Source organism: Sycon ciliatum, chromosome 1, assembly GCF_964019385.1.
Source record: "Sycon ciliatum chromosome 1, ocSycCili1.1, whole genome shotgun sequence".
In the NCBI taxonomy this organism is placed as follows: Eukaryota; Metazoa; Porifera; class Calcarea; order Leucosolenida; family Sycettidae; genus Sycon; species Sycon ciliatum.
Window position 1 is genome coordinate 82087815 of NC_088643.1, and position 26955 is coordinate 82114769.

Below are 26955 nucleotides of genomic sequence, written 5' to 3' on the forward strand. Positions count from 1 at the left end.
GGGCAAATGAGAGACGGCACCGGATGTAAGATATTACACGGGAGTACTGCTCCTTCCTCCTCAGTGTCCGCTCTCAAAGATGCGATTCGGCGATAGAGTGATGTAGCCGCTCTCCCCATGCTCCCACTCGCCGACATCAAAACTGGCACGAACGTCGCATGTTCCACCTCTCTCACCCTCTCTTCATATATATACACTAGCAGCACCCCCGCCAGCGTTGCCTGGCCGAATGTGGCATGCGGGTGAAGCAAGTACATGAACAGCACACGTGCTCAGCACGTGGTGGTGGCCAGACCGCTGAAGTCCTGGTGAGGGAGGTTCGTCATCGTTGGAAGGAGAAGGAGGGACGTCTGTTACGCCTTCGGGAGGCTGGTCAGGGTTGTCCATCACCTGGTGGCGGATGAAGCGGCTCAAAAAATTCATAAACTTACGAACAAAAGTGCGATGCGCTCTTCACTGCAGATCAGATGCAGAGTGCAGTCAGTGCAGATCTTTTGTATCCTTTTGTTGCAGATGAGATGTTTCTATTTGCAGAGAACGGTTCACGTGGTCCGCAGCGCTTTTGCGGCTGCTACGTGTAGTGCTACCTATGCCTATGGCCTAGGCTAGGTGGCTACATGATTCGCACGCTTCACGTGCTCAGTGCTTCTGCGCGCGGCTGCTACTGCTACTCGTAGAGATCTACTGATCGTGTCTGCTAGAAGTACTATAAGCGCTACCGGTATACCACCGTACCTACACTGTTCGCACGCTTCGCGTGCTCAGCACGTGGTGGTGGCTACACGATTCGAACGCTAGCGCTTCGCGTGCTCAGTGCTTCTGTGGCTGCTTCCGCTACGCGGGCGCTAGCTACACGATTCGCACGCTTCGCGTGCTCAGTGCTTCTGCGGCCGCTAGCTACACTGTGCTACACTGAGTCTGTTCGCACGCTTCGCGTGCTCAGGGCAGCGCTGCTCCGCAGCGCTTCAGCGTGACACAAAAACACACGTCACAGCCTCACAGGTGCCTCTTCTTTATAAGGAGCGTGACACACACACAGACACACGTCACAGGTGCCTCTCTTTTATAAGTAAAGATAGTATCTTCTTTTTTCTTTTTCATGGCGCCGATAGACAGTGGTGTGTGTTGTAGATCGATTTGAGCGTGCGTGAGGATTAAAAACCCGTATATCAAGTAAAATACGCTCAAAACGACTTGAGCGCCACAAACCACTGACCGCGACATCAAGCCGCGCATGCTCCACGATAGCAGACCTGTACCTCATTCTCTCCCCGGTGAGTGGCTGCAGCAGTGGCGCAATGGAGACATTGTGACAGGTCTCTTGAAGGAGAGAGGCTGTTACGTCCCGGATCTCATTTTAGTGAGGCGGATAGTGGTAAAACCAGCAAGGGGACATGACAAGGCATGGTCAATACCATTGTCCCGTCCACAAGAGCAATGAGTGGGTAACCCGGCTCGGTGGCATCCAACCATAATGGAGGCACACACCGTCCCTGAACTCTGCTCACTCAATGGAAGCTTAAAAGCCATACTCTTTCAAAGGACGTCAATTAAGCCAACCCGAGGCGCCAGGTTCACCGGCGAGGACAATGGTGTGTCGCAAGGCATCTGATGAGACTCCGCCTGACTCTGACGCACTTTCTTCTTTCTCTGCGTGTACAGCCATTTGTGCGATTGAAATTATTGAAGGGGGGGAGGGGGGGGGGGGGGGGGGGGAGGTGCTGGATTGATAGATCTGGTGGTTTTTTGTGGTGTGCTGAACTGCCGTATTCGTTGTCATTTTGAAACATACTAAAGTCTTATGATCAGGGAGTAGTACAAGACTGTATTGTACTATTCCCTGATTATGATCGCTGGCACCAATAATCGTAAGTACGTTTCAAAATGGCAGCGAATACGGTCATCTTGGCCATGGCATGGCCCGATCGAAGACGCTCAGACATCCGGATGTTACAGCCGTCTGCCCTCGGCCTTGGTTTTGCACTCTCGTCTCTGGGATTCACGTGTCAGCGGCAAATATCGTCGGACTATCAGTTTAGATATTTAGTGCATGCACTGTGGCACTAGCGCTAGCGCTGGTACGGTGGTAAACATTGACATTGACATTGACTATGTTGGCAGGCGATGTCCGCATGTAGATGTAGATCTACACGTGACAGGTCATACCAGTTCCTTATAAACGTCTATTTCGCGAAGGACGACAGTTTGTAGTTTGTTTGGACTGTCTGCTGTTTTTGTTGTTTTGCGAGGTGTTGGCGGTAGAAAGAGGGGCAGCACTGCAATGAATAAGTAATTACATTCCGTCGAAATCCGAAGCAAGTAAATAGTTAGCGTCCCTCCTGAAGATCATCTTGCAGTTAGTGTTGTAAAATGAAAGGTGAAGGAGCTGCACACGCTTTGAAGTGGTCACAAGAAGAGGGACGGGCGTCCGTTTGAATGACAGTCAATCGTCCTAGCCACTCGTCTTTCCTCCTGGCTTTCTCCCGCTTCAGCGAAAAGATGTACTGATTCACGGATAGTGTGGTCGTTTTGCTTACCGCACAAAGAATCGCTGACCCCAAGCAAACGGTTGACTCGCCACAATGCGTACCCTAGCGCTGGCTATCTGGCTGATATTGGGCTGCAATTTTGTACGTCATGTCGTTCTGGCTCAATTACCAACGCTTGGGAAGCAGCCAATCGAGCAGTGTCCGAGCCCTCTTTGTGACTGCAGAAACCTCGGCGATGGAGAAGTGGATATCTTCTGTCAGTACCTGAACATGACCGGCTGGCCGAAAACGTTCTTGCCTAGAACCAGGTCTTTGTAAGTACATGACTATGCACGGGGAGGCATGCTTGACCAGGGTAACATGAAAGAGAGAGAGAGAGAGAGAGAGAGAGAGAGAGAGAGAGAGGGAGGGGGAAGCGTAGGGACAGCCAGAACTAACCAGGGTAACTGAAGTGTCACCTGTTGTGCAGATCGATATGTCCAGGCACCTGTACGTGCACTGTCTGTACTTACCGTGACACCCAGAGATTTAGTAGAACATTCTAGAAATGCATGCAAGATCATGAATTTCTAGTCGACTCTAAACTGGTCACCCTCGGGGACATTAGAAGTTTGGCATGAAATATCGAGCCACTTGGGGGACTTGAAGCAGATCAGATGAGATCATGAGGTTGCTTGTTTCAATCAAGTCTGGCCTCGAAGCAAGTGTTGACAAAGTAGCATCAGTGGGTTCCGGACAATAACAGTCTGTGGTTGTCCATTAGACAGACTTGTTATGAGCAATCCTGACGGAGGAGCACATCGTGCTCAGTGGACTGGGCCTGGCTCGTGAATAGTATTCAGAAGCAGCGGATACCTTAAAGGGGAAGTTAAGGCAAAAATTAAAATTTCACCAGTTGTAGTCTTCGGGGTGCTGAGTCGAATGGTCTTGGTCCGAGAAAGCTGAGACGCTCCCTTCCTACTTGAATCCCAATCGAACTCGCGCACTTCCACCGAAACTGGGTGACTGCGCCCTACTAGATGGGGATTTGTATGCAAAATGTCACTAAAAGCGCCATTTCGTTCTTATAAAAGCACGGATGACCGCGATTGGCCCATATGTTGTAGTCTTTTGGACGCTGAGTCGACTGGTTTTGGTCCGAAAAGGCTGCGATGCAGCGTTCCTCCTTTATTCCGAATCGAACATGGTTGAACAAGTGGTCACGGGCTCCTGTGTACACCAGTCAGCTGGTCACCGTGCCTGCAGGGTACAACTTACTAGCCTGTTTGACCTTTTTTGGGTGCAGTCCTGTCACTCGAGTTGAACTCGAGTTGAACCTTGGTGTGAAAGTTGTCGCCTGCTGGCGTGGTGACCAGGTGATTTGGGCACCCAGGAGCACGTGACCACTTGTTCAACCATGTTCGATTGGGAATAAAGGAGGAATGCTGCATCGCAGCCTTTTCGGACCAAAACCAGTCGACTCAGCGTCCAAACGACTACAACATATGGGCCAATCGCGGTCATCCGTGCTTTTATAAGAACGAAATGGCGCTTTTAGTGACATTTTGCATACAAATCCCCATCTAGTAGGGCGCAGTCACCCAGTTTCGGTGGAAGTGCGCGAGTTCGATTGGGATTCAAGTAGGAAGGGAGCGTCTCAGCTTTCTCGGACCAAGACCATTCGACTCAGCACCCCGAAGACTACAACTGGTGAAATTTTAATTTTTGCCTTAACTTCCCCTTTAATGTGACCTAACGTGTTGACCTCACAAACGTGTACCAAGCCTGCAGAATGTGCCACGTGTGGGATTGGCCCTGCCTCGAGGATGACTGTAATGGGCAGCCCATGAGCAAGACCCACGGTTGCTTCACATTCCAACCAACTGTGCTGACTTCCTGGATGCTACGACTCTTTGGCCGTGTTTATGGATGATATAGGTTATGGTTTGATTAGTGGTGAAACTCCAGCATCACCACTTTGAAAGTCCTATACTATGTGGAATATGGGGGGGGGGGGGTATTATACAAGGATAGCTATTTTGGTATTACCCATGGAGTCGTAAGTACCAGGCTAGTTTCTGCTGCTACTGACTGTTACTGCCCTACTGTATTGTGGCACATGTGTTACCTGGTGACACTGATAAGGGGTCGTCGCAAGTTTTTCTTGTCGTCCCTGAAATGAACATCATTCATTAATTTTCATACTCTGACCCCCCCCCCCCCCTCCCCTCCAAGATGAATGCAGCTTGCTGTACTGAACATTACAAATTGCGTGCATGTGCATGCACAGTGTCTGTAGACTTGCGGTCTTGGCTCCCCCCCCCCCCCCCAGTGAACGGTGTTCGTTTCAGGGATAACAAAACACTTTGGCAATGACCCCTAAGTAAACTGTGACTTCTTTACCTTCCTCTTGGTCTCATGCGTGATTCACCAGGCACTTTGACGGGAACCACTTGGCGTCACTGAAGATTGCTGGCAGTGAACGCTACCCGTCCATTCAGAATGTGTAAGTAGGTGTAAGCATAGGATAATCCTGTCATGGTCAAGAAGAGCTCCAAAGTTCTGTGAGCATTATTGCAGCTAGGTTCACAAGGTGATCATTGGGGTTCTGCTGAACCAGCCAACAAGGAAAGGACTGCAGACGTTCAAAGAAAAGGTCGACGCCCACCTGCGCCTTACCCGCTGGGAGTGGGCAACGGACAGGCTATGAATCAAAGAAAAAAGACGGAAAAAAAGCTCTAACTCGGTTCCCTCCTCCATTCACTTCGTTGACTCTCTAACTTTTTATTGTGCATACTTTTCCCCGTAATCCCCAGTTATCTACCTCCCCCCCCCCCCCTCCGTATTTTCTGTAATCTTTTGTTTTTGTGGAGCGCTTGGGTTGCAATGAAGCCGAGACCCTATGGTCGGTCAAGCTGCCCCTGCCTCTCCCCCACTCCTGCCATTCCATATGTCTCATCGCTGCCTTGCTGCTTTGTGCCATCAATTGGTGCGTGGTTTTTTTGTAAAAAAAATTGGCAAATTCACTGGGCTCACCATTTGCAGACTGATTTGCAGCACCTGGCCAGACTATCCATTAATTCTGAATGCTGCCATGTGGAGTGGTAGAATCCAAGACATTCTAGTACTTGAGACAGAAGTACGTGTATGAGCATGTCCACAAATGGTGTAGATCTCTTGCAGCTCGTGCATGTGTACTCATGTATATTTTACCTATTATGTGTCCTCAAACCAATGAATATAATTATTATGTGTGTATATCTTATTTTATTGTGTGTGTGCTCTATCCATGTGCTGTGTGTGTTTGACACTAGCCATGTTTCCTACAATCGTATTGTCGCCCTTGCCGATACTGACCTACTGGCTCTGGCAAACCTCCGTTACTTGTAAGTGAGGGAGTGCAATGTGAAGTAGATAGTACAGTGAAATTCCATTCAGTATTGCCATGCAGCGCATGTAGTCAATGCTAGTCAGTTGAACAACCGAGTTCTAAAGGAATTAGGAGAACGTGACTGTATGCTTCTGTTATGTTCATGTTAGCACGAGCTCAGCACCGGTGTGGTACGTGTAGTTTCCTACAGAAAGGAACCTTTTCGCAGTACACCAGTATTAGTTGCAACAACAGCAGACTTTCTGGCTGTGAATAGCTTTTCTTTGGCCATCAGTGTGTTGGTCTTGTGTAAGGCTATTCGGGATGGAGGTGGGAACTGTTCCTTATGCAAGTTCTCCTTTTCTTGTCTCTGCTGTTCAGGGATATTCGATTCAATGGACTGACTACGATTGATGATACAACGTTCCGCTATACACCCTTATTGACCACACTGTGAGTTGGCTTTAGTCCACACTGACATCCACTGATGGTCCAACAGCCCCCCCCCCCCCCCCCCCCTACTTGGATTAGAGGATTCCATTGTGACTTGAAGCAGCTAGCATTTCCCAATTTCATCAGTGAGGATGTGATGAGGATAAAAGAGAATTCCGTGGCAGTTGATACATCCTTGCCATGGACTGGATCAGCCGGAAGTTTGGGTACTGGGACACGTAAAGACTGGTAGAGGAGCAGCAGCATGAATATCATGGTTCTTACTGTTTGAAGTAAATGGAGTCTGTTTGACAAAGCCAAGGGCTATGGAGAAGCTGGTGGAGGACATTTGACGTGAAAGCTAGGAGGCCCTTGACGGACGATGGACTGCAAATGGTGAAGCCGGAAGGATGACATTGAATGGAATTTGGGAGCCGTATTGGGGAGAGTTCTGAAATTGGAGCAGATAGCTAGTGGTCTTTTGACATTACCTGCAGGTTACAGGTTTAGCTGGTGTGTCAAAAGGAGGAAGACTTATGTACATGTTCAGGGAATCCTTGGGAGGCACAGCAGCTTGTCCGAAGGAAAGACGGCAATGTATCCGCCTTGAGGCTCGCAACAATGCATTGAACCCGGGATCCCAGGACGTACAGTGTCCACTGCTGGGCAGGGCTGAGGTGTTCAAAATTGGTGGGCGCAGCTCCCATCCAGGTGTGTGTGTGTGGTGGTTAGGGGGGGGGGGGCTTGCTGGAGTAGTAGTCTGATAAAGCCTTTTTTACAAGACCGACTTGCTAGGGCCACCTGCCACTTGAGAAGCCTAGCCCTGGAGGCCCATCCTGGAATTTTCTCTGGCAGCAACCGTCTGAAGGCGTTTGCCAGAGGTGAGCTAGGAGTCGAGCATGACTCCCAGGAGCTTCAACTGCTGGAGCTGATGGATGACCTCACCTCTAAATGTGATACCTGGCAGGGAAAGGCCTATGGCAGAAGGTTCAGAAAGACTGCGACATGGTAGGGTCTAAGCTGACTCGCCACTTTGTTCTCCAGGCGTGCAAAGCAGTAGTAGAGGCAGTAGTAGAGGCTTGCGGGTTCTCTGCTTGGTTCAGGGCATTGGCGAGTGCTTGTGCTGTATGTGCTCAGTCAATAAGCCCATTGCGCAATGCCGTAATTGCACCATAGACACCCCACACAGCCACCTGGGCATGGCCGTCTGGGGTGTTCAACAGTGCATTCCTGATCCCAGCGTACTCACATGCATTACTCATAGGCTTATGCCTTTACCAATCGGAGTACATAACCCCCCAGAGTGTGCAGCGCCTGATCCAGCTCTGCATAGGGTCTTGGTCGAGCGTAATCGGATCTTTGCGTCATAATACCGTACACATCTGAGGGGAACCCGGGGAGTTGCGGGTACTCTCGGATCAAAAACAACGGTGCCCTGCCTCGAGACCGGCCTTGCGCTGGTGTGGAGTGTACGCATGACATCAGAAGATCCGATTATGCTCGACCAAGACCCTATGCAGAGCTGAATCAGGTGTTGCACACTCTGGGGGGTTATGTACTCTTGCCCTTACTATTCACTTCCGGGTGTGCTGTTGGAAGCGAGTCATGCAAGTAGCTTTACACCTGTGTCCTTGTGCCATTGTATTTATATTTACAGGTTGCTTTCGAACAACGCTATCCTGAGGGTCACACGGGCGACATTCTTTGGTCTCAGCCAACTTACCAATCTGTGAGTCAATCTATTATTAACGAAGGTTTCTTGGCACAACGAAATGTGAAGTGCTCTACTGCTCTAGACACCCTATTACGATCTGGTATCCATTAGCTAAAGAGTTAGTGGAGAAGTAAAGTGAACAGCCTGCAGTTGCTCAAGGTCCAGTTTGGACCATTGATCACGTGCACGTAGTGAAACCGACCGTTGGGCAATCATCGGACCGCCGTGTTGTTAGCCTATGCATGTAGTTTTTCCACGCCTGGCACCCAGTGGGTTGTTCAGACATTCTCTACTTGCTGCAGTACCTTCAGGTAATGACTTTCAATGACAGCATTGCCCAGGTCGGATCTAGTAGACCACACCAGCTTGTATGCTATCTGGGATTCTCTGTCAGAGTTGTCACGTTCATGATACCCATAGGCACGCTACTATTGAGTCTGACGGCTGCATTCTTTGCATTTATGTATGTCTTGCAGTGACCTTTCCCAACAATCTGTCCCATTGGATGTCGAGCAGCACAGCTTTGCTGGACCGATTCGTTTGCGGAACCTGTGAGTTGCCACGTGATATGCTGCAGCTGGGAGCTAGACTGTCTTTTGCTGCTCAGTTATGAATGTGTGGCTGTAGTCTGTATGCGTGACATGTGTATGGGTGCTCTAAGAATACTGAATGCAACTCTACTTTGGGCATGTGGAGCTAGACTGGCAGGGTAATAGTGAGAAAGATGTGAACTCAGATAGCTTGCTCCATCAAGAGCAGGTGAATCTAGTGTAGGCATTCATGGCCAAGGAAAAGAGTATGATCAGCTGCCAATTTAGGGCAACAGAAGAACAGTTGAAGTTGGCTGCTTCTAGCATTGGAACTCGTGCTGACTGACACCTGGCCGCTGTCTGGGTCACACGAGAAGCATGTCACGAACGGTCAACCTTCCCCTCAGCATCAGGCATGAGCTGCAGCATTAGTATCAGTCCTCTTCTTCCGATATTACCACCCATGTCAGGAGTGGATCCAGCCAGGGGGGGGGGGGGGGGGGGGTCCGAGGAACCCCCTATATTTCGCAAATGTGCTACTGGAAACCATATGCATGTACATGTACGTGTATCAGCTATTCAGGTTTGGCTCAACTGGAACCCCCCTGTAGAAATTGCTGGATTCACCCCTGCAAGCCACAACATTATACACCTTGTCCTGATTCTCCTTCCTGACTTGAATTTGCAGGAGTCTTGCTGACTGTGGCCTGACGGAAATCCCAACAACTGATTTCCGCACAAACCTACCACAGCTCAGAGTACTGTAAGTATCAGATGGACATTGTCTTGTTTCACGCAGATCTTGTAGGAATGGTCCATTCTATATCTTTGTTTGGAATGCCGGTATAACATTGGTAGGAATGGTCCATTCTATATGAATTTTTGCGAGTGCGCAAAAATAAGTTAACACAGAAGGCGCATGCGCCGCGCCGGACACTTTACAGTTTGCTTCCTGGTCAGAGTTGCATGGCTGACTGGTGACTCTCTTCAAAGTTTTCACAGTTACTCTCTCTCTTTCACCATGCCACGAGCACGAGGCTCTGTGCGAGGAAGGGGACGTGGAGGCGCACGCGGGTATGCCGTCGAGGCTACCCGCCGCTCTGGTCGGACTTCAACCTCGCCATACGCGCGGACTGACGTCACGCGCGTCTTTGCACCTGATACGTCCGACACGCCGTCAGCAGCTAGTTTTGACCCCGCTCCGGGCACCGAAGTTTCATTGCAGGACGAGCCCTCATTGCTCTCCCCGGACACCATTTCCTCGGCCGTAATGAACGCTCTCCACCCTCTCCTCGAACGCGTGGAATGCCTGGAGAACCATGCTGAGTCTGGAAGCCGATCTCTCCCACGCTCGCGTTCGGAACCTGAAAGATCTCTCCCACGCTCGGAGCGTCAAGCTACGGACCTATCCTGCCCCGAACCTCCACTTCTTCCGACTGTGTCTGGACCTCCAGTTCTCTCCGAAACCTCGGTTCTACCAACACCGCCACGTCGCGCGATTGAAAAAATCCAGCGCGGAGAGTTTGTGGAACTCGAGGAACTCCTGCCGGAAAACTTCAGCTCTGGACAGGAGCCAATACAACTGGTTACAGCTGGCGGCGACATGGCTCAGCTCTCCCTCAACCTCAGCGCGAAGCACAAGCGCGCGATCAGCGATTTCTCGGCTTGGCTGGAGGCCTGGACAATCTACATGGCATCGTCGTTCGTGCTCGTCCCGACCGAGCTCATGAGCTCGTCTGCTATCAGCACCTACTTTGTTTGTACTGCGAACCAGCAGTTCACGACGCTTGCTGTGCTCAACTATGATCGGGCATTCCGCCAACACACCGCCAGCCCAGGCACTGCGCTGGGACGTGATCAATCAGACGCTGTGGAGTATTCACCTACTCCGCTCACCCCGTCCGTCATGCACCAAATGCACGCTCCAACACAGCCGCGGCCGCTGTCCACATGCCGCAGCTCAACACGCGCAGCCCTTTCCATCTGGTGCGGGCAGCACCCGCCAGGTCTGTTTTAACTTAAACCGCGGTAGGCCCTGCTCCCGCACACCCTGCAACCGTCTCCACGCCTGCAGCTCCTGCGGAGACAAAGGACACGCCACCACATCCTGCGCCAGCACCACCCGCTTCAAGTGGCAGCGCCCTGCAGATAGCCACGAGAAGACTTCAAAGCCAGCTGAGAAAAAGTAAGCCGACTTCCACTCCCCTGAACACTGTTCGCTTTCACACATTACTGCCACGTGTATCTGACCAAAATCTTGCTGAGTTCGTTTTGCACGGATTGGACCATGGCTTTCACGTTGGACACTCTGGCACTATGCACTCCCTGATCTCTGATAATCTTTCTTCTGCACATGAACACACTTCCTTTGTTGATGACCACATTGCTGATCGTATTCGTGCCGGCGAATCTGCCGGCCCATTTTCTGTCACACCCTTTGATGTTTTTGTTTCCGCACCCCTCGGCGTTGTCCCCAAGAAAAACGGGAAACTCCGTCTTATCCACCATTTGTCTTATCCCAATGGCCAGTCCGTGAACGACAGCATAGACAAGGACACATTCTCTCTTCAGTAGTACAGTACGTCACGGTGGACGACGCCATACACATCTTATGTATGCATGGTCCAGGTGCACTTATGGCTAAGCTGGATATCCGTAATGCATTTCGCCTTGTACCAGTGGACCCAGCCTGTTATTATCTGCTAGGTTTTCAGTGGCGTGATCAATTCTATTTTGACAAGGTCCTGCCCTTTGGCCTGCGGTCAGCCCCTTATTTGTTTAACTGTGTTGCTGATGTCTTTTGCAGCATTTGCCATGAGCTGTTTTCCATCCCACATTTATTGCATCTTCTGGATGATTTTTGGCTGTGCGGGCCTGCTAATTCCCCTCTATGTCGCCAACGTCTTGAAGTTATCCTGGCTGTTTTCAAGTACTTCGGGGTTCCTATTGCAGAAGAGAAAACAGAAGGGCCTACAAATGTCCTCACGTTTCTCGGCATTGAGCTGGACTCTCTCCGAATGATTGCTCGCCTTCCTGATGACAAGCTGGCTGACTTGCGCTCTACGCTTGGCTCCCTCCCAACCCGCCGATCCCTGAAACGCAAGGAGCTGGAACAGTTAATAGGCAAACTCAACTTTGCGAGTCGGGTGATTATCGTGGTCACACTTGCTGGAGGGGTGGAATGGCAAAGCCCTCCTGCTGCAATCCCATGTAACGGCGGAGACAATATCTCCATCGAGACCGATGCCTCTGGCTTGATCGGCTACGGTGCACTCTACGGTCCTGAATGGTTCGCAGTCTGTTGGCCTCGGCACCTCTCTGCACGCTACATCACGTTCAAGGAACTATACCCGATCTGTGTGGCATGCGCTACCTGGGGCCACAAGTGGAGCCGCATGCGCATCTGCTTCCACTCGGACAACACTGCGGTGGTTGCTGTCGTAGCATCTGGCACCAGCAAGTGTCCCAATGTGATGGCACTTCTCCGACAGCTTTCCTTCATCTGTGCGAAGGGCAACTTCATGATTACTGCACACCACATTCCTGGCATCACCAACGTGCGTGCTGATGCCCTATTCCGCCAAGAGCTCCTCCGGTTCCGCCACCTCCACCCGACAGCCAACCGGGACCCGTCTGACCCAAGACGACTTCCATCCCTTCCTGGGGAGACGGCGTCAGCACCTTGTGCCTCCTCGTGATGGACGTCTGCCCATCTCTCAGCCGGTAAGCCGCAATACCCGAACTGAGATTTCTGAACATGTTGACAGCTCTGCTTTCATTTTCTGTCATGGCACTCTGCTGTGCCCCAGCCTTCTTTCTTGCCCATTGCCTTATAACACTAGGCAACTATTGCGCAATCTCTGGTGTCGTAGTGGGAATAGGATGCTTTATTCCCGTAGCTATGCAGAAGACGTTACTTCAGTAACGTCTGGCGCTAGCCAGGGTCCACACAGCTTTAATTTGGTGTTTGTTTGTTTGTTTGTTTGTTTGTTTGTGTCACGGCTGGAGCTATCCCGTATCTGTCCCGTATCTGTCCCGTATCTGTGACTACAAAGGCTCTACAGGATTGTACATAACAGCTGTCCACAATATTTGCGGGCTCCTGTATCTGTCCCGTACCGTACCAATATTCGTCGTATTATGTATACGACTCCCAGATGTAGAGGGAGATTTGGAAAGAAATAGGGAGATGAGGAGGAAATTAAAATAATTAGAATAGACGCCGAATAGGTGATAGGATGCGTCAGCATAAACATACTTTGGAAGAGAGATCCCGTCGTCTCCAAAATAAGCGTGAACGAGCGATTCAGCTCCGGTCACAGGAAACGTCGGAAGAGAGATCCCGTCGACTCCAGAACGCCCGTGATCAGCAGAGTCCGCCGGTCCCAGGCAACGTCAGGACAGACATCCCGTTGAGTCCAGAACGCCCGTGATCGGCAGAGTCAGCGCCGGTCCCAGTAAACGTCAGGACAGACATCCCGTCGACGCGCAGAAAAACTAAATCTGCAGCCTCTTTTGCCGTTGGACAGGATACGTATTTTAGGAGACTGTAAAGTTATGTAATGTCCAAATTTCGACGTGAGCAGCAGGTCACTCGCGTTGATTTTTCGACGTGCGAGCCAAATAACGCGAGCTGAACTTTCGCGTCGCAGACATCCCGTCGACGCGCAGAAAAACTAAATCTGCAGCCTCTTTTGCCGTCGGACAGGATACGTATTTTAGGAGACTGTAAAGTTATGTAATGTGCTCCACAGGCATGCATTCGGCGTCGTCATTGGCTCAACAGGTCAATGTACATGTATTACTACAAAAAGGCCAGAAAATCCGATTACTGTATTACAATCAACTAATTTTCGCTGGCGATTTAATTTCGCTGATTTCGCCGCTTGGTACCAACCGGCCAAAGTAAATCGCAGGCCAAAGTTTGTCATATAGGCAAATGATGCATGATTGAGCAATGGATGCATGTGAGAGCAAAAATACCGATCGATTTCAAATTTGACGTGAAATTGCGCGTCACGTCGGACATAACGTGCATCTTAACCTCTCTAATAGAGAGGTTTCTATTTCTCATCGGCCAAAATTTGTTGATTTACAGTATAAAGAGATAAAAAGAAAAGAAGGAGCAAACCGAAAGTGGATGATTATTAGAGAAATACATGTAACAATCCGCAATAAATTCTGCAAATACTTTTGCCTAACTCATAATATTCAAACCGATTGAAACGTTTTTGCAATACTGATGTGGCCAATCAACGGAAAAAGACATTTCCATCAGTTCTTATAACATGTACGATGAGCAAGGCAAAAAAGCATAAAAGCATAGCGTAGGGCCCTGAGCTTCCAAGCTCTCTCGTCTAATTGGGGAGTCAATCTCGCTCACCAGGCTCATCCTGCCAGTGCGGCTCACACAGCCCACCCGGCTCTCAAAAGATGCGACAGGGTCACTCACCTTGTCGCCAACATCAAGATGCGGCCAGGGTCACTCACCCTGCTGCCACTAAAAATAATACTCACTGCGAGCCTGGCAAACAGCGGTTGACAAACCACTCCTATCCCCACAACTCAATGCTCTCAATGTTGTGTAGTGTGCATGCAGATGGGTGTGTTAAATGAATTTTTGTGAGTGCGCAGAAATAAGTTAACACAGAAGGCGCATGCGCCACGCCGGACACTTCACAGTTTGCTTCCTGCTCAGATTTGCATGGCTGACTGGTGACTCTCTTCAAAGCCCACCCTACCATGCCCTCTGTTTCTTTCTGCTGTGCTGCACCATGCTGAAGCACATCTTCATTTTCCTCTTGGTATCACCAGAACCAACATTCAATCACATCTCTTCAACTTAAATAACTGAATACAGAGGGGAGTCAATCTCGCTCACCAGGCTCATCCTGCCAGTGCGGCTCACACAGCCCACCTGGCTCTCGAAAGATGCGATAGGGTGACTCACCTTGTCGCTAACATCAAGATGCGGCCAGGGTGACTCACCCTGCTGCCACTAAAAATAATACTCACTGCGAGCCAGGCAAACAGCGGTTGACAAACCACTCCTATCCCCACAACTCAATGCTCTCAATGCTGTGTAGTGTGCATGCAGATGGGTGTGTTAAATCTTTGTTAGGAATGCCGGTATAACATTGGCTTCACTGGTTCAAATGAATCAATTCCTATCTCCATTGAAGCTGTTTCATCCTTGACCTTTTTTCAACTAAACTATCTTGTATTGGTAGTAGCTTGCAGCTCATTGCTGTGGCGGAGTATCTTGTAGTCTCAGCTTATCTGTTAGTGCACCTTGAAATGTGGTGACCATGGCTTCTTTGCTACAATTTGTACTCATACAGTGAGCTGAGCAATAACTCCATTTCGATCATACCGGACAATGTCTTCTTCAGCCTGAACAACCTGGAAACCCTGTGAGTTGGTATTGCTCTGCATATTTGCATATTGCTGTCCTTTCCTTTTGAGCAAGACTGTCAGATCTGTTCTCAGTTGTATGGATTTAGAACATGTCGTGTGAGAAGAGGTTTTCACAATTATTCTAGTTAGGAGCAGAATGAAATGTGTATATGATTTGCACAATAGGCATGCTGATTGCCGGGTATTTGAGATTTTACAAGATGTGAGTGCTTTGGTTGGTTGGTGTGTGTCCCTGTATGCACAGAGATTTTTCAAGGAACCTGCTGGTAAACTTCACGCAAGCGTCATTGTATGGATTAGAAAACTTGCGAACAATGTAAGCTGTGTTTTCTTCTAGCATTTCCTTGCCAGTTTCTTTTGGTGACCGGATATATGATAGTGAAGCCACATTCCCTACTGCCCTGCAAGGTTGTGGTCCTGTGGATGTGTAATACTTGTTGAAAGTAGACCCAACACAAGTCTTAGTGCTGGGGAAACCCCACCACATGTATAATTTTGCTGTTCTAGCGCAATTTTTGTGTGTGAATCGATGCGTGCGTGCTCTATGCATTGTAGGAACCTTGCCTATAATCCCTTGGAGGAGATTGTATTTGACAACTATCGCTATGTACCTCGACTTCGTAACCTGTAAGAAAAAGATTCGCCTTAACCCACACACTACACGTCATAGAGGTTCCGTACTGCAGAACTGTGCACATGGATTACACAGTTCGTATAGGTTGGCTTAGTGTTAGTCTTTTGAAAGTGTGAAGAATACTTCTTGTCGGTCAGTGTCGTGCAATGTTATCGCATGAGCTGATTGTCAAGTAACTGGTGGTATTTGTGGACATTTTACTAAGTGTAACTTGCAGTTCCTTGGTCCTTTTCATCGTTACTTCTTGTATTGCTTGGCATGTGTTTAGTGATCACCACTGGAGGTGTGTGTTTGACTTGTGGTGCTAAGTTTCTCACCTTGTCACCTTGATAGAGTTATTTTACCTTAAGGAGCCCTCTGTACTTTTATAGTTTTGGTCTTGGGCATTTATCTTTTTCTCTGCATTTACCCAGGATGAGAGGAGAATGAACATATTTGTATTTTTAACCTTCAGTTCTCGTACCGAGTTGTCTTCCTGCTTGATTGTGGTCTGCATCAACGCATATGTGTTCACCTAGCAATCGTAGTAGTAATAAGTATTATGCTTTCAGTTTCCTTTCAAAAATACTGAATTGTGGTAGTAGGTAGAGAGAACTATGTAGTGAAGTTTGCTTTCTGATGTTTTGTAGGGATCTTCGTTTTAGCAAGATCGAGGAGATTGTTCCGTACGGATTCGTGCCTTCTTCTCCCCTTGGCATATACCTCACTCTAGATTCATTGTAAGTCTTAGTTACCTTAGATCCTTTCGGCGGTTGATGTGGTCAATTCTGTTCTAGGTGGGGATAGTTGGATTTGTGGGAATTTATGCTGCATGGAACCTCTTTGTTTCACTGATGTAATTATTGTTTGGACTCAATAGAAAATACTGAGAACATGTCCGCAGAAACCATTGCATAATTTAGTGCCCGGTAGACAGCCTCAATGGACGACATGCTATTTCTACCATTGCTGCTGTTTTTTTTAAATCATGCTACCTGGAGCGCTGGTGAGCTCTCTTGCATAGTTGTACGGTTCGAAATGAACAAATAACTGTTCGATCCCCATCTTCTGATTTGTATTTATGGAGTGTACGTCTTCTAAGCGCTGAATCTTAACGGTTCTAGTTTTTGCCGTCCTTTGATTGGTGTGGTTTTGCATAGCTTGCTCCGTGGCAACCTTCTGACTGTTGTGCGCTACAACGCTTTCTATCGGATCTCAACCAACCTACTGTAAGTCCAGTCCAGTTCCTCTAGAGAAGTGGAATTTACCCAGAGTATAGAGGCTGTGCAATCAGTACATCATTGTTTGAGATCATTTGTGTGGAGCGAGTATATAAGCACCAGTTGCCACTCCATATACGGTGTACACAATGATCATGTTCGTGTAACCCGGCTCTGTTGTCACCACAGTTCTGATGTAAGAGCAGACAGCAAGCAGCCTACCTTTTTTTTTGCTGGCGGTTGAGCAAACCGGATGATTGGTCGCATTTGTTCTCACAATACCAACTGCAGCGTGACATTGCTACGATGTGATTTTTACACAATGCAGTGATATGCTTTGTATTCACTGTGTGAGTGAATCCTCGGTGGGAATGCACACCGTGTGTACCTTCTGTGCTTTGTTTCTCCAGTGACCTCAGCTATAATTTGATTGAGAGAGTCGAGAGCAACACTTTTGGCACCATCCCTCATCTGTAAGTTTGTGGCACCCTATTAAAATATGAGTGTTCACTGAATATTGCCGGGGTCGGCATATTCACAGCATAGCCACACTGCTTCAGGAAGCCTACGGTGTCTGGCATCAACTGACACTGTGATGTGTATCTCTTTGGTCTTTGGAACGTCTGGGCATTCTACACATTGCACAGAGACTTCAGTCACAACCGCTTGACGGAGGTGTCTTCTGCTGCTTTCTCCGACAATGACGTGCGGACAGTGTAAGTAGCAGCCCTCGTCTGCTGTGTGTGCCATGTTCAGTATTGCAAATTACACGTGTACGTATGTGCATGCATCATGGGTACAAGCGGGTGTATGTGCACAGGTGCATGTACACGGTATGCCTGTGGATGTACACAGGTGCATGCACACGGTATGCCTGTGGATGTACAGGAAGACTAGTTAGTAGTTATAGAAATTGACGTTCTGCTGAACTACAGGTGATCCTCCTCTGGAATGAATACTAAAGATGCCGAGGGAAAACACAACGCTATGGTTTGTTCCCTGATTTAACTGTTACCTGATGGTTATGCTGTTGCTTTCTTCCAGAAACGTCTCGCATAATTTCCTGTCTCGTATCCCTTATGAAGCATTCCGTGGAATCAACATACATTACATGTAAGTGGTGGTGCATGGGGTCATGTCCTGAGCCATCTATACCAGTATACAGACCGAATATAGGTTGACTGCTGTTTGGCAGTGCTGACCAATCTATTTAGCACAGCATCTGTGCTCAGTCTTGTTCATTGCAAAGACGTTACTGTCACATACCTTTTTGTTCATGGTGGATCTAAAGAGGCAGTCACGAGGGCAGGGGACCATGGTGGTACATACCCGTATTGGCCTTTGCTCTCCATGATGTGATCTATACGAATCCACCTGCTTCTCGCATCTGTGACCCTAGTGATTTGAGCTTCAACAACATCAGCCTCGTTGACCGTGGTGCATTCCGAGCTCCTGGCTACCGGCGCAAGGAACTCCTGGACTACGTTGGAAATCTCCAAACATTGTAAGTGCCGGTAGTGACACCATGTGCGCTGTACTCTGTACATGATATGCACACTGTACAGCCGGTATTTTATTGTCATTGAGCAGACCATGTAACTCCAAGATGTACTACTGCTCACTTCCGTTAATCGTTTTTCTTTGTAATTTTCCATTCATTTCTTTTTTTGCTTTAATTGATATTTGCTTTGTTTTCCTAGCTTACTATTGCCGTGGCTGGCTCAACGCCCTTGTCTCAGGGGATTCTGTCCCTGCATTAGCTATGCTTGTCACATGCTATGAGATTGTGTCTAATAATAATAATAATAATAATAATCTTCACTAGTTTGAGGGAAAGAGACAAACGGGAAAAGTCTGAAGAAAAAATAATAATAATAATAATAATATTGTACACATGTCAGTCGAAATACTAGTTTCCAAAGTACTTATGGTGTTTGTACTGAGTGCGCAACTCACAACATTCATTGCGTTAATTCCAAAGTGTTAGCCTATTGCACTCTGCTTTGCCGTATGTAGCAGCAAGAAACTCAGCTGAAAAAGACTCGGAATAGTGAGTCCTTGACCTGAAATCAGTGTCACATGTTGGATCAAAAAACAATGGTTGTTGACAGTAGGCATAATATGTTGTACATTTGTCTGCATTCTCAACCTTTACATGTGACCCGTGCAGGAACATAAGCTACCAAGATGGGAATTGGCAACTGGAGAATGGAACATTCCGTCTGCTGGAGAACCTAGAAGTGCTGTAAGCAGTCCTGCATATTATAACAGTATCATCCATTGCGCAATCTGTCCGGTACTGTGTCCGGTAATGTGTCCGGTACTGTGTCCGGTACTGTGTCCGGTACTGTGTCCGGTACTGTGTCCAGTACTGTGGATGCGGGTGTCCTGGTTCACATGATCCAAACTATCTGGCCATGCAGTAACAACATGCATGTGTGAAGTACATGTAGTCTGGCCAACAACCTGATAATTTAGCAGTGAGACTTTGGTGCTATCGGCTTAAAAGCAGCCCCCCCCCCCCCCCCCCACTCTACAGTGACTACACAGAGACTATCTCCAGTGACTACACATAACGTTTTGCTCTCTAGGTTTCAGTCATCACACTCTCGCTATCCTGCACTCATCTGTGTTGTTCGCGGGTCAAAAAAACCCGTGCAGGTAGACTCCCTTTAATTCGAATACGGTATAATTCGAACATTCCGTGTAATTCGAACTTTTTCGTCGTACCGATCTTCTGCAAGTCACTTCAAGTCAAAATCGAATGCATAATTCGAAGTACGAAAAGTGCGCCGGTTGGATAATTCGAACCCAGTCTTCGTACAGAAGAGCTGTTTACAGTACATTGGCTATGTTCTTTGAACGCTTATTTCGAAGTGAGATTGAGTTGCTATCCTTGTAATTCGAAGTTCATTCTTTTCTCCTTCTCTAGCCAAGAGTAGCTCAAAAATCGATCGATGGTCCGCTGCAGGATCGACTATAGCGTTCAAGAAACCCACCTTCTCGAGAAATTTGATTCAAGCCCGTTTGAGGCAAATTGCAAAGGTTTGATTGAAGACGACTTCTTCCTGGTGGCTGACTCTCTTCGCGGATCTCGATGGCCTTTCTTGCCGCGCCAGCTCGTGCGTGGAGATGTTGGCGCACAACAACACTATTGTTGTAAATATTGTCTATGCCTATGCTCCACTTCCGTTCTTCAGAACGACGTGCTGGTGTCCGACGGCCTTTCATGACGCGGAGGCAGCGCAGTTCTTTTCCGTTGAAATTGTTTTAGGAAAGCTGCAGTGACTGACAACTTCTTCACTAGAAGATGATAATGTCAAATGATTTTGTGTCGATCCAGTGTTTTGATGATCCGTTGTAGATCTACATGACCGGTACGACCACCTATGTTTCGTTGATGCAAATAAAAATGTGCAAAAAATATTCAGCATGCGATTTCAAGCATTTTGACATACATATCAGTGTATGGGGCTGCATTTGGATAATTAGAAGTTCCGGATAATTCGAAGTTAGGGCCTGGCAATTTGAGGTTCGAATTAAAGGGAGTCTACCTGTATATTTATACAGGCAATCAGTGGCGTTATCGACTGTATGGTAACCCAAGTCATTTTCTTCGAGATATCTACTGAAGTGCACTGGGTTGGTTTCTGAACAGCAGCAGCTGTCTCCAACCTCCCTAAAACAAGTGCTGGACATCTGAGTAGCCGTATTGAAATGATGTAATTTTCCTCTTGCAGTGATTTACGCAGTGCTGGCATCTCAAACTACAGTGGGGACGCCTTCACGGGACTGGAAGAGTTGCAAGAACTGTGAGTACAGTAAAGACTGGTAGTAAAATGTTATATGGCATATCAGTGCATGGGGTGTGTCATATCTGAGTGGACTTGGAAACTATCCTTGAATTCACTGCGGCAATGAGCTTGAAATGTCTTTGTTGTTCGTCAAGAGACGCGGCATTGAGGTTGCAAGCTTCACGGCCGCTTCAGCCCACCTGCACTGATGAGCTATTTGTAATGGAACCTCAGGCTTAGGACATTCGGTGTGTTTTGCATGTTTGTGCTTCTCCAGGGACATACGAGACAATAGAGCTGTCAATCTGCCTGATCTGACTGGCATCCATGGACTATTGACACTGTAGGTTATCATGCACCTGGTATAGTGAAACTTGAGATAGCGTAAAGTACTCTGGATGTAACACAACTACTATGGGCTATGCATGGTTGATGATAAGGCTATAGACATCCTATATAGGAATATTGGATTTTTCATTTTTTTTTATACGAGTGCACGTGGGAGGCACAACTAGGAGTGCTGGCGGCAGAGAATTCCATGCTTTAATGATGCCATACGGAAATAATCTGCGAATTGTGTTGCAGGAGTGGGCAGATAGGTTGTTGGATAGCTGGTGGCGGTGTGCTCTGCTGCACTGACATTGTCGTCTTGTTCGGCGGTTGGCTGCAAGTTCCATCGGTGGTGGGAGCAAGGCCCGTAGAGATTAGACACGAGGCCCCACCCATCAGCTTGTACAATGGAACCAGGCATTGCTTGGGACTTGCTAGGCTCAACACTTGATCCGCCAAGTTACACCCCACTCTGCAAGGGTCGTAATGCCAGTCTGCAGTGGAGCGGCAGCACCGAGCGGCAGCACCGAGCAGCAGCACTGGCTGATGGTAGCGCAGTGAAGAGGGTTGTGCCATCGGCATATGTACTTCGAAGTACTTGTAGCTGGAATCACGCCATCCGACACTTCAGCTGCATCATAAACATTATAACAAGAAGAGTGTAGGGCCCAGAATGCTGCCCTGAGGCACGCCAGGTGGCACGGGTTGAGCTCGTGAAGTGGCTCCAGAAACAACTGCTTGAAAATGACGATCGTAGAGATAGTTGGTTAGCCATTGATGCAAGGGTCCGTCGATGCCATAGCCGGTGAGCTTGTGCAGGAGGCCGATACCTTGTCAAAAGCTCCAGAGATGCCTACTGCTACCACACGGACTGCTCTGCCTGCGGTGTCACCCTGCAGCCAGGCTAAAGGAATGTCCGTGAACCCTACATTATACTATATCAGTGCTTTGAACTGGGGTGTGTCGCAGTACCTGCTTTGAACTGGGGTGTGCCGCAGTACCTGCTTTGAACTGGGGTGTGCCGCAGTACCTGCTTTGAACTGGGGTGTGCCGCAGTACCTGCTGGGATATATGTTGGACTCAGTAGAGCGTCCAGCCCCTATATGATGTCCAACCCCTATATAGAGTCCATTGGTCCAAAATCCACTGTACAGAGTCCAAACTTGGAATCAACTGTGAGCTCAAAGTTTCGGTGGACATCACTCCCTGTATAGAGTCCAGCCAATTGGCTTCACCCCTATATAGAGTCCATTGGTCCAAAATCAACTGTACGGAGTCCAAACTTTGAAATCAACTATAAAGAGTCTTTATGTGGACAACACCCCCTGTATAAAGTCCAGCCAATTAGGCATCCCCTATCGAGTTCGAAAATAGACATAGGATCTGCTGTAAGCAGTGAATATTAACCAGAAAACGGCCTCTCCCTTTAATCCTTTACATCATTCACTTCTCAAGATAAAAAATATGTATTGAGGCGCCACTGTAGCCACTTCATTACATGAAAAACCCTACAAACACCATCCTCAAATCAAGTGGTCTCTTCGCAGACGCTGCAAATTACAACATCTCAATCATGTAGTGTTGCCAAATTATTGTGCACGCACACGCACACACACATGCACACACCCACACAACGCCAAGAAAATAACTAGAAAAAAACCAAACCAAGAATCGAAAGAGAATAATGGAGAGCCCAGGATTAATTATTTGTTTTCAAATTATTGTGCGCGCGCGCGCACACACACACACACACACACACACACACACACACACAAACTTATACAACGCCAAGAAAACACCAAGAAAAGAGTAGAGACACAATACACACGCAACTCCAACAGCCATGCAAACGTCCACCCATTTACATGTAAAGTCAAGAGGGACAACAAATAATTATACGAAACGAATGCGTACGGGGACGGGTACACGCACGTTTACATACACGTAGTAGTGTAAGAGAGTAACATAGTGCAGTGGTCAGCATAATACTAGCACATGCTGAGAGTGCAATAGCAAGCTTCACCATTGCTCATGGCCATGCAAATGTTCAGCAGCACTCAGTTCCGCAAGCTTCTGAAGATCAGCACACCTGCAACAAATAGATAGCACAATGATACTCTTATTACCGTAATGATGCATGGGAGCACACAACTACCAAGTTCTCAACGAATGTGATGCTCAATGAAAATCAATCCACTCAAAGACCTGTGAACAGGTGATGGTGGGGACAATAATCTATTAGTAATACGAGGAATAAGATCGTTTGTGCACACTCAAGACGCACAGACACACCAACATACATGTAGTGTACACAGTGTTTCACTTCACTGCAACTAAATTGAAATGAGATGATTTGAACAATCTGTACAGCGTTGCTGTCAGTCAGTCTTCCCCAAGATGGAAATGCAATGATTTGTTGTCACGAGGCAGTTTCACTGACACAATGTCATGTTCGTGACATCAAAACGGTTACTTCAGGGGATACGAGTATTAGCTTGAGAAGCTTTTTCTTGTCATTGGCATACAAGCAATCCTCCTAGTCCTACTACTACTAGTACACTGGCACTGCGTTTGTGGATCCCATTGTATTTGACATCATACTACAGGAAGAGTGTCGTGGAGTTCACATAATTATCACAGGGATAAACTTGAATACATTTCTCATGAAATAAAAATAATTGATGATAGCTAGACGATCATATACGATTGATGCAAAGTCCTTGCAGTCCTTGAGGACTATTACGAAGTGGTTGATTACTTTTAGGGCATTCATTCAAGCAACATCAAACAAACGCGATACGCTCCTTGAAAATGGAAAAAAATTCAAGCATAACGACAGAACAGCAGACCAATCGAAACGAGTAAAAGCTTCCTTACCTCAGTCATGGTCCTGCCATGTAGTTGGACAGCCTTTTGACACGGTGGTACGCAGCTCTTGTCCAGTCAAACAGGGGTATCCTTGTGGCGTCGAACGAAAGAGAGTGTCAGTGTATCTGGCTCGTCAGATTGCAACTGTGCTGAACTTTTCTCGTTCTCCGCTTTCTGCTTTCATCCCTCGCTCTGATGAAACTGTTCAAACGTCTTACTAGCAGCAATGGCCAGCCAAACAGGGGATCCTTGTGGCGTCGAACGAAAGAGAGCGTCAGTGTACCTGACTCGTCAGATTTGAACTGTGCTGAACTTTTCTCGTTCTGCAATTTCTGCTTTCATCCCGCGCACTGATGAAACGTCTTCAGAGAACCACAAGACGCTTTCCAGATTTGATTTTGAACGTCTCCTTATCCTCCTTGGTTAGCTCGAGACAGATTACTGTTAGCAACTGCACAGCAGAATTGGCAGCCATGGCTGAAGTCACGGAAGAAAGGAACTGGAAGTGCGCTGCCACGAGGCAAGCAAAACTGAAAATGTGTTCTCTTTCGGGCACAACACACAGGACGGCGTGACTGGATAAACTGGACTTCTGGACTGTGAATAGGGGACTTGTAGAAAAAGTGTACTCCTTATAGGGGATTGCGCGGCAGGGTGAAGCTGATCAAAACTGAGTGGACTCCTGGACTCTGTATAGTGGATTTTGGACCAATGGACTCTATATAGGGTGCTGGACATCATATAGTGCATGGACTCTATACTGAGTCCTACATATAGTGTAGAGATTACTAAAGATTCTTGCAGCTCTTGTAGGTATCTTGTGCTTAAGGTTCACTGTACTCCAAATACGCATGCCAGTGCATAACTGTACTGTTTTGAGCAGCAGCACATCACCTGACTGGTCAAACCCGAATAGCTGTTAGATAACTCACACACTTTTTGCTTTGGACGCTTTTCTACATTTTATTGTTATTATGAAATGACCCAAAGGCAATATGCCTATCGAGGGGTTCATTTGATCGAACGAACAGTACTACTACTAGTTTGTACAAAGACAAGTAGGGATTGATGAGGCTTTGTGATGATACGTTGTATTGTTCTGCATGCTATGTGCATGCTATGTGCATGCTATGTGCATGCTATGTGGATGCTATGTGCATGCTATGTGGATGCTATGTGGATGCTAACAGGAGAATGAATCTGCTGGGAAATCTTCATAGCTTACCGATGGACTACTTTTGGCCTACACCAAACATTACTAACTTGTAAGTACAGAGAATCATTCCAATACTGGTATTAGTGCAAACCCTTTTCAGAGCAATGGGCTGCCGTAACTATGCTCAATAGCAATGAGGTGGCGATTGGACTAGTGATGCCTAAGCCTATTGCCATGCCATTGAGGAATTTGAGTACCTGATTATGAGGATGCTTCTTATTAACAGCGCCAGCCAGTTTTTCTCTCTCGCGTATCTTCGCTCCGGAGTCTCAGTCTTCCGTGATATGATGCAACTTTCCTTCTTTGCAGGTACATGGCCAATGGACGACTGCAGAGCATGGAAGTGAACATATTTAGAAACTTCACCCGCCTCACAACGCTGTAAGTAGCAGGCTGGGATAGTCAGCTGTAGATACATGAGTTGTTATCCTCAGCTTGGTGTATAGGGCTTGAAAGTGATGACGTCAAAACGGCCAGGGAGTAGTAAGTTGACATCAGATTTCTATTTTTGGATCCACTAAGGTGTGACTTTGCTATTGTCTAAGTATGTGGGTGCATAGCAACCCACTCATGTCGCATGCAGGTGTGACTTTTATTTCGCCACCAGTTGTAACCCCGCCCCCAGTAGCCAAATCAGTCAGTTTCACTGGCTACATCACCATGCTGTGGGTAAGACCGCTTGAAATGTGCTTGGATCCATACAAAAACTGGATCCAAGTGGATCCAGTTTTTGAATTTTTGAAATTGTTGCTATGCTGTGACGTAGCACTTTCAAGCCCTATTGTCTTTGGTCTCATGCTTATTGCTGTTAACATCATCGTCTTGTGTCATGTCTTTTGCTGCGTTTAGTGACTTGTCATCCAACCTTTTAATCAGCTTTGACGTGGACTTGTTTGGCGGAGCAAACATTTCGCTGGCTTATCTGTAAGCATTGTGCCTGTTGCATGGTCGTCTATTCTTCTTCCAAACAAAAAGCGTGAACAGTGAATGGTATCTACTATTGTGGTTGGGAATAATGAGTTCCAGCTGTTCAAGGAAAGCATATTCCTACTTGAATTATTCAAGAATCTCGTGACTACTTAAACATGCTTTCCTCGCCCTATGTCTTGTTGTCTGCTGTACTGAATGTGGGATTCCTGGTTGTGAATGTGGGATTCCTGGTTGTGAATGTGGGATTCCTGGTTGTGAATGTGGGATTCCTGGTTGTGAATGTGGGATTCCTGGTTGTGAATGTGGGATTCCTGGTTATGAATGTGGAATTCCTGGTTGTGAATGTGGAACTCCCTGACATGAACCTCTTTGTGTGATTTCATGCCTTTGCTTTGTAGGAACCTGAACTCTAACCCAAGTTTGAAATCGATCCCTTCATCCGTCCTCCAGCTGTATCCAAGTATCGCAACACTGTACGCATGTGTATTGCATCTGCTGTTCAGTCATCATACTATTGGGATTGCTGCATGCTTTCTTCTGTCTTCTCTGATCATGCCATTCTCATTGGTGGAAATGTATGTGCACTGGGCTACGTTCCTTTATCTCACCAATCAGAACCTGTTCCGACATTTGCCCGTTTACTATGCAAGTTCACAGTGATAATAGCTACTTGTGTCTGTTTCTTTTACGGCGACTGTTCCCTCTGGTACTGAGCAATTTCTATCTGGTTCCATCATTCTGGGCATATCTCCATTATACCATTTCAAAGAGGAGAAAGAAAAGATGTTGTTGAATGTAATCCAATGTTGAACTGATACTGTGTTCACATGTCCAGGTTGCTGAAGGCTTGTTCTATTCCGGAAATTATGCCCACAGCAGCATTCATGCCAGCTGCAAGTCTGCATACACTGTGAGTTGGTGCGCACGAACTTGCGGCGACTCTGTAGTAACTTTGAAAATGCATACGAACGCCATGGCAGTGACACCCTCGTTGTACTATGCCAGTATTGAAGGTCACGGTTCCATTGCCAGTGAAGGTGCTTGTTTCAAGGA

At 47.5% G+C, this 26955-nt stretch overlaps 1 protein-coding gene across 1 annotated transcript in view; it reads left to right on the forward strand.

Annotated features, from left to right (window-relative positions):
* Nucleotides 1-2216: 2216 nt before the first annotated feature.
* Nucleotides 2217-26955, forward strand: part of LOC135808174 (uncharacterized) — a 77240-nt gene continuing 52501 nt past the window's right edge. The window contains exons 1-24 of the mRNA XM_065321330.1: nt 2217-2803; nt 4903-4974; nt 5783-5854; nt 6220-6291; nt 7928-7999; nt 8461-8535; nt 9203-9277; nt 14856-14927; nt 15176-15247; nt 15487-15558; nt 16195-16284; nt 16705-16773; nt 17175-17237; nt 17412-17480; nt 17809-17877; nt 18164-18268; nt 18935-19009; nt 20505-20576; nt 20836-20901; nt 24947-25021; nt 25282-25353; nt 25822-25896; nt 26301-26375; nt 26738-26812. Of these exons, the coding sequence (XP_065177402.1) occupies nt 2583-2803; nt 4903-4974; nt 5783-5854; nt 6220-6291; nt 7928-7999; nt 8461-8535; nt 9203-9277; nt 14856-14927; nt 15176-15247; nt 15487-15558; nt 16195-16284; nt 16705-16773; nt 17175-17237; nt 17412-17480; nt 17809-17877; nt 18164-18268; nt 18935-19009; nt 20505-20576; nt 20836-20901; nt 24947-25021; nt 25282-25353; nt 25822-25896; nt 26301-26375; nt 26738-26812 (1925 nt within the window). The 5' untranslated portion in view covers nt 2217-2582. The remainder of the gene's footprint in view (nt 2804-4902; nt 4975-5782; nt 5855-6219; nt 6292-7927; nt 8000-8460; nt 8536-9202; nt 9278-14855; nt 14928-15175; nt 15248-15486; nt 15559-16194; nt 16285-16704; nt 16774-17174; nt 17238-17411; nt 17481-17808; nt 17878-18163; nt 18269-18934; nt 19010-20504; nt 20577-20835; nt 20902-24946; nt 25022-25281; nt 25354-25821; nt 25897-26300; nt 26376-26737; nt 26813-26955) is intronic.